At 41.7% G+C, this 13,399-nt stretch overlaps 1 protein-coding gene across 1 annotated transcript in view; it reads right to left on the bottom strand.

Moving 5' to 3' along the window:
- Positions 1 to 11,943, bottom strand: part of LOC106573264 (carbohydrate sulfotransferase 8) — a 60,381-nt gene extending 48,438 nt beyond the window's left edge. Inside the window, exon 1 of the mRNA XM_014148175.2 lies at positions 11,711 to 11,943. Within this exon, the coding sequence (XP_014003650.1) occupies positions 11,711 to 11,909 (199 nt within the window). The 5' untranslated portion in view covers positions 11,910 to 11,943. The remainder of the gene's footprint in view (positions 1 to 11,710) is intronic.
- Positions 11,944 to 13,399: the final 1,456 nt, after the last annotated feature.

Genomic DNA, 13,399 nt, shown 5'->3' with positions numbered 1-13,399 from the left:
CCTGACTATAGTGAGTCTGTCAACAAAATTCTAACTAAAAGGTACATGTACTGAAAACCTTATTGAATGAAAACGGCACAATAAAATCTGTTGGCCAGCAAGTGGGAGGGTTTTCAGTGGTTTAAATAAATGTATTCCGAGCGCGCAAGGTAGCCACATCTGCAGCGCGCAAGGTAGACGAGCAGTGTAGTATTACAATCTCACACACACCTATACAAACTGAGCTAATAATTCTGTACGTGCAGCATAACAGTTACCGCAAACAATTATCATCGGTTGGTTGAATGGAAATTTTGACTAGGAGGCTGGCATATATCCAACTGATTTGTTTGCGCTCAGTGTAGTGGTTGTGGTGGGGGCTGCCTGCTGTCAGAGCTACCTTCCAGAACTCAGCCAGTGAACTGGAGTGGGCAGGAGGGGCGAGGAGAGTAGAGATGAGAGGAGAGAGAAGGGGAGAGGAGAGGGCAGGAGAAATGAGGGGAGGGGAGAGGAGACTCTTGTGCTCAGACTGTGTTTGCATGCTGGCATCCTGATGTTCTATTCTCTCTCTGTGGGTGGCTTGTCCCAGACATCACTGGTAACACTATGTGGCTAATAATAAGTCAGATCAGATGTCATGATCAAACTTGTCTCAAGGAGATTCAGCATAAAGCATGTATTCGGTGCATCTTTCTGTAAGCTACATAAAAAATTATACATTCCTAGTGACAGGGTGAAAGACGACATATTTAGCGATTCCTGCGCAGCACTTTAGAAAAAATAATTATACTAGACTGGACACTTTTCTACTAGAGCATGTCAACAGAGCCATCAAACTGGCATCTTGACGTAACCATGCCAACTATTCCTGTTTGGCCTGGAGATTTTCTGAATGTCTAAACTTTGAAATTAATAACTGAGATATGAAAAATGTTGAAGGACTTTTATAATCTCCCGGAGTGAGTTGGCAACACAACCCTGACCTTGTATCTATTTGTATCTAGTGATTACAAAAAAAAATTCAAGTTCATGATTACCCATGAGCTATTTTGATAGGACATACATACGTATGAGACGTTAGGGAATCACTTTTGTCTCTTGAGGACCAATACCTTGAAGCTTTGACCTTCCTAGAAGTATGCGCTGACTCAATCAATACCCAGGGGTAGGAATATGTGTATGTCTCCTCTATCTGTTTCCTGTCAGCATATTCAACACAAGTCTAGGTGTATGAAGTCGTATACCAGTGTATATGTGTACGTGACCTGGGATCTAAAAAATGTGAGATCCATCCTATGGCCTTAAAAGCCCAGCGCATTCAAAAATGTGATTTCCCTGTGTTTTATATACATTTCCACATTATGAGGTTGGAATAATACTGTGAAATTGTGAAAATGATGACTATGCCATTTAAGTGTAAGACCTGTTTGAACGGACCGCCTGAAATTACAGTTTGTTTTAGTGGGATGGAGTTTTGGCCTGCCTGTTGACATCGCCAGGCAGAAAATTGAACATTTTAGATATGCATTAAACCTTCCGTAGTTTGCGTTGTTTTAATAGTATGTGCCCACAGGAAAGAATGATGGTGCCTGTAAGTGTATTTAGACATAGCCTATTTAAAACTTAGAATTATTCATTCTCTTTTTAGGCCTTTTCAATAAGTTATTTAATCTTGCTTATTGACAACATTTGGCAAGTCCATGCTCAGCCATAATGCAATTTACAGTAGGCCTAGCCCCATATCAGTGCGAATGTTATGTATATATTTCAACATTGAAGCCATGCAATTACATAGAATATATGTGGACCGCAAACAGGTTCAAGTTAACATATTTAGCAAAGATAGGATAGGTCTACATTTTTGTTATTTTGTTTCTGTAAGCAATTTAACTAACTATAACGGACTAACCTTGGAATTGGAGTTGATTCCAAGGCAGTACAGAAAAGCAACCACATATTTAGAAATGGATTACGTTCTGATTGGCCAGTGAGGGGCCAAACCTCGACACACCCACAACTTGGTTATTCATCAGAACCCAGCTCTTTGTTGCCAACCCCAGCAACTGCGCCATTAATTGTGCCTGTGAAAATAGCAAAAATATCTCTGACACACCTCCCCGAACCTATAGCGCTACCGCCCAGCCCTTAAATTGACCGTTGCGTTAGGTTTGTTAAAATAGAGCCCTAGGGGTGAAATGAATGGTGTTGCATGGTTACCGCCAAGCAACCGTTAGCCTCAGTCTTGAACTGTGTGGATTGAAAAGACTTCCGCCTTTGTGTGGGCTCACAAATCCCTAGATTGAGGTGGGCTGCAGTTCTAAACAACACTGAGTTTATTCTCAATGTATTGTTACAGACATTTTCTATCATACTCACTAACACAGGTATTCCCAAACTGGGGTACGCGCAATGCCGTTGGGGGTACGCCAAATAAAAATGTGATTCACATAAAAAAATATCTCTATATATTTTTTATGTTTTTTTTCCCTTCACATTTTCAAACAGTCCATTTATATTTTCCAGCGGGGCTATACATTTGGGTGAGTTTTTTTTCTCGCCTGAGTAGCCTCGTTTCACTGCCAAAAATAAAATTAAACCATCTAGTGTTCAGCGAAATAACAACACATTGTCAAATACAGGTTGCCTAGTCAAATAGTTAACATCCAATCACATTACTCTCTCACGCGAATTCCACTAACGGTTCATATGTAGCCAAACGTAGGTGTTGCTCATGTTGGTATCTGTACTGATGGCGCAAAAGCCATGACAGGGAGACATAGTGGAGTGGTAACGCACGTGCAAGCAGTTGCTCCCGACGCCATTTGGGTATACTCCAGCATCCACTGAGAGGCTCTTGCTGCCGAGGGAATGCCTGATAGCTTGAAAGACGTTTTGGACACTAGAGTGAAAATTGTTAACTTTGTTAAAGCAAGGCCCCTGAACATTTGTGTATTTTCTGCTCTATGCAATGATATGGGCAGCAACCATGTAACGCTTTTACAACATACAGAAGTGCGCTGATTATCAAGGTGGCAAAGTATTGACACTTTTTTTTTTAAATTGAGAGGCGAGCTTAAAGTTTTCTTTACTGACCATAATTTTCACTTGTCTGACCTCTTGCATGATGACGAGTTTCTCACACGACTGGCCTATCTGGGTGATGTTTTTTCTTGCCTGAATGATCAAAATCTAGAATTACAGGGACTCTCCACAACTATATTCAATGTGCGGGTCAGAATTGAGGCTATGATTAAGAAGTTGGAGCTCTTCTCTGTCTGCATTAACAAGGACAACACACAGGTCTTCCATCATTGTATGATTTTTTGTGTGCAAATGAACTCAAGCTTACGGACAATGTCAAATGTGATATAGCAAAGCACCTGAGTGAGTTGGGTGCGCAATCACACAGGTACTTTACCGAAACGGATGACACAAACAACTGGATTCGTTATCTCTTTCATGCCCTGCCTCCAGTCCACTTACCGATATCTGAACAAGAGAGCCTCATCGAAATTGCAACAAGCGGTTCTGTGAAAATGTAATTTCATCAGAAGCCACTGACAGATTTCTGGATTGGGCTGCGCTCAGAGTATCCTGCCTTGGCAAACCGCGCTGTTACAGTTTTTGACAATTGCTTCCACATGATTTCTGAAACTATGGCTCCTTTTCTCTAGACTCTATACACAAAACCCCAAAACACACACACAACATGCAAAACGTCACACATCTCTTGCAAAACGTCACACATCTCTTGCAAAATCAAACGCTTCATTCAAAACTATTTTAACTCTTCTCGAAATTGTGTTTTTGCATCAAAACTCTACACACAAACCATCAAATGATTAGCTCTTATACACGCCAACTACACACGGATGTGACAAATGGAAAACACTACTATCTTGTGTCTTTTGCATGTTCAGTGTGCAGTGGAGTCCACGGCAGTTTGTCATAGCACTCACACATACATGTATGTGCACAAATATATACAGTATGTATGTATATTTAGTATATATTTACACTATAAACAGAAATGCAAAACATTGTATTTTCATCCAGATTTCGGGATGAACAGTAACAGACAAAACAAATACAGTAGAAGATAAACAAATAGGCTTGTCCTCGTCCTCATCCTCCTCCTTGTCCTCCTCCTCCTCCTTGTCCTGTCTGATTCCCCCTCTTACTCTCACTCCTCTTCCTCTAACTCTCTCTCCAAAACTGGCCTCCAAGAAAGCCAACCTGAAGCCTATTTATAGTGTAGAAGTGTAGATATTAGCTATAAGTGTTTTCACACGTGAGCACTGGGTGTAGGTAATCGGTAAATGAGTGTGGCATTTGGAATGGCAGTGTTTTCCAAACGAAACACAATACCTGTTAGTTTTGAATGATGTGTCTAATGTAGAGAACTGTGTTAAGTGTTTTGCAAAAAGTGTGTTTTACAATTGCAAACTGAGTGTGAAGCAGATAATGTGCTTGCAGTTTTGCAGATTTGGTCTGAAGATTAGGTACATGAGTTAATGGTTTCACTGTGTCACGTCCTGACCATAGAAAGCTTTTATTTTTCTATGGTAGAGTAGGTCAGGGCATGCCAGAGGGTTTTGTCAAGTTTATTTATGTCTATGTTGGTTTTAGTTTCTTTTTTCTATGTTGGGGTTTTTGTCTAGTTTATGTATTTCTATGTGGGGTTCTAGTTGTTGTATTTCTATGTTGTTGTTTTTTGGGGATGATCTCCAATTAGAGGCAGCTGGTCATCGTTGTCTCTAATTGGGGATCATATTTAAGTGGTTGTTTTTCCCACCTGGGTTTGTGGGAGATTGTTTTGAGGTAGTGTATGTTTCACCTCTTTGTCACAGTTTGTTATTTTGTTTAGTTGTTTATTTGTTTGTCTTGCATAGTTTCACAGTGTAACGCCCTGGCCATAGAGAGGGGTTTTATGTTCTTTATTTTGGTTAGGCCAGGGTGTTACATTGGGTGGGCGTTCTATGTTCTTTTTCTATGTTTTTGTATTTCTTTGTTTTGGGCCGTGTGTGGCTCCCAATCAGGCACAGCTGAAGTTCGTTGTGGTTGATTGGGAGTCACACATATGTGCATGTTTTTCCTTTGGGGTTTTGTGGGTAATTGTTTCTGTTCAGTGTTTCACCTGACAGGACTGTTGGCTGTCAGTTTCTTATTTTGTATTTGTATAGTGTTCCATTTTATAATTAAATATGATGAACACTAACTCCGCTGCGTTTTGGTCCACTCTCTCTTCAGACAGCCCTTACACACAGTTATATTAAAATGTGGAACGATACACACGCTGCGCCTTGGTCTCCTTCGTACAACAAACGTGACACACTGAGTGTGCCTCAAGTACCACTTTTAGTGTGTAAGAGATTGTAAAAAACTGTAAGACACTGTTGTCCTTTGCAACCACGTACCTATGTGAGAGTGGATTCTCGGCCCTCACTAGCATGAAAACTAAATACAGGCATAGACTGTGTGTGGAAAATGATTTAAGACTGAGACTCTCTCCAATACAACCCAACATTGCAGAGTTATGTGCATCCTTTCAAGCACACCCTTCTCATTAACCTTTGGTGAGTTATTCACAATTTTCGATGAACAAATAAGGTTTTATATGTAAAATGGCTAAATAAAGAGCAAAATTATTGATTATTATTATATTATTTGTGCCCTGGTCCTATAAGAGCTCTATGTCACTTCCCACGAGCCGGGTTGTGACAAACTCACTCAATCTCATGTTTAATAAATGTATCGTATAGTGTGTATGTGTGTGGCAGGCTTACAATGATGGCAAAAAACAACATTTGAGAGTGTGTTGACCCCGGTGCTAGAGGGGGTACGCAGCTGGAGGTTGAATGTTTGAAGGGGTACGGGTCTATAAAAAGGTTGGGAACCACTACACTAACAGATAGACAGGCATTGAAGCGTTAACATGTCTTGTCAATGTGAGAGAACGGCATAACAATGACAAAAGATTAGAATGGGAATGTCACTAGAGACAGGCTAGAATAAATACACATTTCAATGTAGTTATTGCGTAGAAGCAGGGTGGCTGCAAAGAAATGGCTCAGACAACCCCTGGGTAGGGGGGGAGGCTGCTGTTGGACCACCCCCGGTGAACATTAATTAAATCTTGCTGTTCAAATTAGGTTTTTAGCTTGCTGTGACATGTTTTTGTTTAGACTCAAATTGGACGCACTTCACGTCTCACGCAGCCATAGTCAAACTTAAGGGAGAGAATTCAATCTGTCGCGCAGAGAAAAAGAGGGAGAGAGAGGGTAGAGGGATAGAGAGGGAAGAAGGAAGGGAGGGAGTGAGAGAGATGGAGAGAGAGAGAGAAGGAGAAGGAGGGAGAGAAAGAGAGATGGGGAGGGAGAGAGATTGGGAGCGAGAGAGAGAGATGGAGAGGGAGAGATTGGGAAAGAGAGAGGGTGAGGGAGAGAGTGAAGGAAAAAGAGAAGCTGGGAAAGCTTTGATGTGATTGAATGTGCTTTACTTTCTCAGGCTCACCTCAACTGAGTGCAGCCATGCCCCATTGTTCAGAGTCTCTGTTTGAAAAGCGCCAAGTTCTGAACAAAAGTCTGCCACGGTTTTTGGAGGCCGTTGTTAGTTGCCTGAGGTAGTCTTTCATAAAGCAGGCAGACAATGAAATATAACAAAAATAAATGAATCTACCTTGAATAATTGCAATGTGTTTCTGAGATGCATAGTACAATGAATTCATAGTATATGCTCTGGATGAGGGCTGTTGATTAAAGTGCTGTAAAATGAAGTGATCATTTGGAGGATATTCACTTCAGTAGCATAGTAGATTGCTTTGCAGAAGGAATGTTCTGTGAGTTGCAAAAAATTTGAAATACAATACTGAGAGAGTAGGCCTCAATTGGGGGAAATAGAGGGAAAAGAAAGTGTGAAAGTGAGAAAAGATAACAGAGTGGCACTTCCAATGCCAGTTAGATTATAAATACTGCACAGTGAAAAGTAGGATCTGTTTTCACAAGAAGCTCTGAAATTACGATTTGCATTGATTCAATTAAAGAGGACAGGGCCGTTTCTTGCTTTTTGGGGTGCTGAAGCGTGATTTAGTTGGGGGTCCCCCCCACCTCGCAGGCAAAACATTTTAGTGGCCCTCTTGGCATTGTAGAGATAATGTTGCAGATTCAATGCACATTTTCTGCAATTCTCCACATTTTTCATGGGGCAGAGATACATTTGTGCAGGTTTTAAACTAATTTCATGTAATTTTACTCATTTTGCAACGAGGCAGAGAGAAATCGATGTATGTTGTAAAGCTAATTTCCTGCAATTCTAAACATTTTGCCATGGAGTTGAGAGAAATATTTGCAGTTTTAAAGCTCATTTCCTGCAGTTATACACATTTTGCCATGACTTCTGCCATGTTCATATGATATCTGAGTAAGAGTGTCTTACAAAATCAATAGGGGCCCCCTTGAGGTCAGGGCCCCCGGGCATGTGCCTTGCATGCCAGATCAGTAATTCGGCCATGATTACTACAAGGCTTAGATAGCTGGCTAGACTAATTTAACTAGTAATCTATAAAATGTTAGCTGACATGGGCTAATTGAGTGTCTGTCAGTGACAGTCACTCAAACAGGAAAACTGATGATGCGCTACAACATTTTAAAATTGCACGTTGCGTATTGTACTATCCTGACTAACAGTTATTTGAGACAACGACTGACTTCCTAAAATATTGGTTGGGGGCCCCCTAGCAGCACTTATTTCGCTTATGCCTACAAATGGCACTGAAAGAGGAACAATCATGTGAAATGGCATGTGAGTTATTAATACTCTCTGTAATATCATAGTGAACTTTCTTCCCTCCCTGAGAGCAGTGGAATCAATGATCTGCTAATCAATTAGAGTTTTATGCTAGAGGATATCCAAGCTGGTCCAAGAACCCATCCAAGTAGCCTAAGCCTATGGTAAGTATATTGGATAATTCAAAGTGTAATGACACAGTAACACCGTAACAATCATTGAGAATAGAATACAACTTTTAGCTCCAAACCATGAAGTTGACATAGATTGAAAAAGGTTAGTGGTAGTTAGACAATTAACTGAATTATTATTGGTTTGACTATGCATTTATAGTGATGTTGCCCGAATGCCTGTGTAGAACCACCACACTAGCTGCAGTATTTTTAGAGGGTCAGTGTCTGAGGAAGGCTGAGGGAGGGTGGCCGGCTCAGGCTTGAGTCAACCTGCTGAATATTATCTTGATCCCTCTCTGGACCTTCTCATCACTATCCCCTCCCCTTACCTCCCCTCAGCCCCCCTCCTCTCCCTCCCTCCCTCCCCTCCCCTCACCTCCCCTCTGCCCTCACCATATGGGCACGGAAGCCAAACAGATGCTCATAAATTTAGATGAGATGTTTTGGGGATGATATTTTGGATGGCCCACACTGAGACAGTTGACTCAGCTATGAGAGGCCATACTGTACTGACACTGGACTGGTTACGCTGTCTGATTAATGAGTAGCAGAGTACTCACTGGCCTCCTTACCTAGTGCATGAGTCAGACAGCATAGGACTATAGTGGTGAAGGTCTGGGAAGGTCATTGAGGAGTGTTCTAATAAACTCTCTGAAGACAAGTAGCATCGAATAGCAACGAATAGCCCCCACGATATGCAACTTAACAGGGAAGTTAGGAACCAATATACACAGTCAGTTAGGAAAGCAAAGGCTAGCTTCTTCAAAAAGAAATGTGCATCCTGTAGCACAAATTCCAAAAAGTTTGGGACAATGTAAACTCCATGGAGAATAAGAGCACCTCCTCCCAGCTGCCCACTGCACTGAGGCTAGGAAACACTGTCACAGATAAATCCACAATAATCGCGAATTTCAATAAGATTTTTCTGTGGTGTACAGTCTGCCCCCATGCCAGTCCCACGAGCAGGATAGGGAGCCTTCAGCGCGGTCTGCAGCCCAGAGCCTTCAGCGGTGGTATGCAGCCCAGAGTCTTCAGCGGCGGCCTTTAGCCCAGAGTCTTCAGCGGCGGTTGGCGGTCCGAAGCCTCCGGCGATGATCCATGGTCTGGTTCCTCCGGACATACAGAAGCGGGGGGATCAGCGGGCGGTGGGGGTACTATGCCCGGAACCAGAGCCGCCGCCATAGACATTAGTCACCCACCCTACCCTCCCTTTGTGTTTTGTGTTTTTTCTTTTTTTTTTGCATTCGGAGTCTGCACCTTTGGGGGGGTACTGTCACGTCCTGACCCTAGTAAAATGTCATTTTCTATAGTAGAGTAGGGCAGGGCGTGACAGGTGTTTTGGGTTGTTCTGTTTTCTATTTCTATGTTTAAGTTCTAGTTTGTCTATTTCTATGTTGGGATTGTTTGGGGTTGATCTCTAATTGGAGGCAGCTGATCCTCATTGCCTCTGATTAGAGATCATATTTAAGTAGGTGTTTTTCTCTTCCTGTTTGTGGGTTATTATCTTTTGAGCAGTGTGTTTTCCTCTGCGTCACGGTTCGTTGTTTTTGTGTATTCAAGTTATTTATGTATTGCATTCAGTTTCACGTCTAATAAATATGTGGAACTACGAACACGCTGCATTTTGGTTCAATCCTTCGAACAGCCGTGACATCTGTGTTTCTTCTTTTATGCCATTATATTGATCTGTGATATGTAATTGACTAACTCGGCCATTTTCCAATTTATTTTTCTTTCACTGACGTGCTTTTCAGTTTTGACTTGTCAACGAACACAGACGTTATTATTCTATTCCACAAACGAGGTGTGACATCTTAACAACCGCAATAATAACAAGCTGTGTTCAATAAAAAACGTCTAGAATGGGTTTAGCCTAAAAAGAACATGTATTTCGAACATATTCTTGTCACGACTTCCGCCGAAGTCGGCTCCTCTCCTTGTTCGGTCGATGTCACAGGCTTTCTAGCCATCGCCGCTCCATTTTTCTATTTGTTTTGTCTTGTTCCCTGCACACCTGGTTTACATTCCCTAATCACACTGCATGTATTTATTCCTCTGTTCCCCCCCATGTCTTTGTGTGAAATTGTTTTGTGTGATGCTCCAGACTGGTTTTTCCCCCGGGTATCGTATTTTGACCCGTTGTATGTATTTGTCATACATCTGTATATTTGTGTGTTTTCGTGCTTATGTACTTCTACCTGTGGCTGGAGGATTTTGGACGCAGTTGCGTCTGTCTTTTGTGCTTCTGCCAAATAAAGTGCACCTGATCACAAGTCACTGCTCTCCTGCACCTGACTTCGTACCAGTAGCACACAACCTTGACAATTCTCTTCATTACTGCACCAAATCCCAACAAATGAGAGGATAACTGCAAAGTCACGTAACTTAAAAAGATACCAAAAGCACAACAACACTGAGCCAGATTCAATACCGAAGAGTTACAGTTGAAGTCGGAAGTTTACATACACCTAAGCCAAATACATTTAAACTAAGTTTTTCACAATTCCTGACATTTAATCCTAGTAAAAATTCCCTGTCTTAGATCAGTTAGGATCACCAATTTATTTTAAGAATGTGAAATGTCAGAATAATACTTGAGAGAATTATTTATTTCAGCTTTTATCTCTTATCACATTCCCAGTGGATCAGAAGTTGACATACACGCAATTAATATTTGGTAGCATTGACTTTAAATTGTTTAACTTGGGTCAAACGTTTCGTGTAGCCTTCCCCAAGCTTCTCACAATAAGTTGGGTGAACTTTGGCCCCTTCCTCCTGACAGAGCTGGTGTAACTGAGTCAGGTTTGTAGGCCTCCTTGCTCGCACACGCTTTTTCAGTTCTGCCCACAAATTTTCTATAGGTTTGAGGTCACGGCTTTGTGATGGCCACTCCAATACCTTGACTTTGTTGTCCTTAAGCCATTTTGCCACAACTTTGGAAGTATGTTTTGGGTCATTGTCCATTTGGAAGACCCATTTGCGACCAATTATAAGTGAAATAATCTGTAAACAATTGTTGGAAAAATTACTTGTGTCATGCACAAAGCAGATGTCCTAACCGACTTGCCAAAACAATAGTTTGTTAACAAGACATTTGTGGAGTGGTTGAAAAACAAGTTTTAATGACTCCAACCTAAGTGTATGTAAACTTCCGACTTCAACTGTATATCCACTCCGACTCTGTCTGGGTTCTACGTCACCCATCTGTATCAGACAATAAGTAGAACAAATCAGCCCCAGAAATCTCAGCTGGCTCCCAGTAAGTGGCTGTTATTACTAGAGATGCTTTTGCCACAGAGATCATAGCATCCACTTGTGATCACACAGCAGGGAATAGACATAGTACAGCACAGCAATATAGTAGAGCACAAAACTGATGAAATTTGAAATAGCTTGTCTATCATGATCGCTCCAACCACGGTATTCCTATTGGTCAGAAGCTATCATTTACTGGACATTTATGATACCAAACATGCTTCACAATGTATTTTCTATTTCAGTTTGTATGCACACCCATCTTTTTTTCCCTGTGTTGATTGTTTGTGACACAAAAAACAACTAAACTCTAATGGCATGATCTAATCTGAGATCGGTAAAGCTATGTGGAGACATACCAACACCCGCATCACGCACCCTATACCTGTCTATGTCTACTTGTATCTGTCTCTACCATGCTCTCTTTCATTACTGCCTATACCAATAAACAAACTAACAAACACACGCACACACACATACACACCTTCACCTACATCCCCACTCACCCACACACTTACCTGGGGTCTGCTGTTGGAGCATGTCTGAGAGGTCCTGGAGGTGTACGAGGAGGAGTAAAGACCCGGCCCCCAAGAGCAGGAGGAACCAGAGGGAGCAGTAGAAGGAGCAGGGAAGCTTCATGATCGACACCATCACCCTCCTCCTGCCACACAGAGCCTCCAGTAGCCTACTGGTACGACTACACTCCCCCAAGAGCATACCTGCTCAGCCTCAGTCCTGCCACCGGAACCTGTGGCGGGGAGAGAGTAATAGTTACATTATTTGCGGCACATAGTGTTTAAAAAGACATGGCAACAGCAGAAAAGCAAATAGGCTAGTCACAATGAATACGTAATAGGTAACAGCAAATGAATAACGCTATGTATTCAAATTGCAAACGAGTGCAGTGAATTACACCAGATATGACCAGAGGCAACAGACTGTAAAAAGACCATTGGTTTGTGAAAATAGATCAGGAGAGTAATTTGTAAAAACAAAGCGTAGAGTAAGGTTGTGGTCAAATAGAGTAGAGATGCCCAATTAAAACACAATCTAGAGAGGCAATTATTTATTTGCGACAAGCAGATTGGCAGTGTGAATACTGTGAGTACTTTCACAGATTGGTGTTGGATGCAGTGAGAGTTGAGTCTGCAGAGAAAAGAGGTTGTTAGAGCCAAGAGTGAATATTGTTAGTAATACAGCACGTGTCCTTGTGGGCGGGTGTGTGTGTTTACTATCCAGGAACCTTGAAGAACGTCCTGCTAACTGAGGGTTTCTTGTTCCCAAGAGGCCAGGTAGAGCACATCTGTCTCTCTGGCGCACACTCAAAGAATACTCAGCAGGTGTGACTAGCTTTACAAATCGGGTGTCCACACACACACACACACACACACACACACACACACACACACACACACACACACACACACACACACACACACACACACACACACACACACACACACACACACACACACACACACACACACACACACACACACACACAGGCATGCATAGGCACACACACACGGACGTTCAACTAGGTGTGATTAGGATGTCTCCTGAAACGAGACAATTCTGGGTAAAAAAAACATCCCTACACCTATCCCATGCTTCATCAGGTTTTTTTGTATTGGGTGTTGATTGCTTTTCCCTGGAATCCAACCACCCTCTTCCTCTAGTGGTGATTGCTTTTCCCTCTTGTGTAGCCCATAGATTAAAATGGATCAAATGGATATTCCCATTCAAGTTAATGTTCCCTCCCGGGTGGATGGACAAGGAGCCATTTGGTGTTGGATTTGGCAATTTTACTAATTAGCTCCATGTGGTTGTGCTTTGTTGATTTAAGCTCTATGGTTTAAGTCACTAGGAACATTTACATTTATACTTAGATAGAATTAGCATTTTGAATGTTCGTTCACGAGGTTATGGTGTGGCCCACATATTTTATCATTATATTTCATAATTTCCTTACAATACATCCAAGCTCTGTATCAGTTATTTTGTTCACGCAAATGAAATGTGCAGTGTGCACCCAACCTTCACATTCATCGAGCAGAAGGCTTTGACAATGGAAATCAATCTCATCCTGCTAATTAAGTAGCACCTCTAAACCTACTATTTCATTCTTCTCAGCACAAGATTGAGTTCATTTTCAATTAGCAGACAGTGCATTGAGCTCATAAACAGCATATAATAAAATAATATAA

Source organism: Salmo salar, chromosome ssa16 (genome assembly GCF_905237065.1).
Source record: "Salmo salar chromosome ssa16, Ssal_v3.1, whole genome shotgun sequence".
Lineage (NCBI taxonomy): Eukaryota > Metazoa > Chordata > Actinopteri > Salmoniformes > Salmonidae > Salmo > Salmo salar.
The sequence above is the reverse complement of the archived record's forward strand: the minus strand, read 5'-3'. Positions and strand labels throughout refer to the sequence as shown.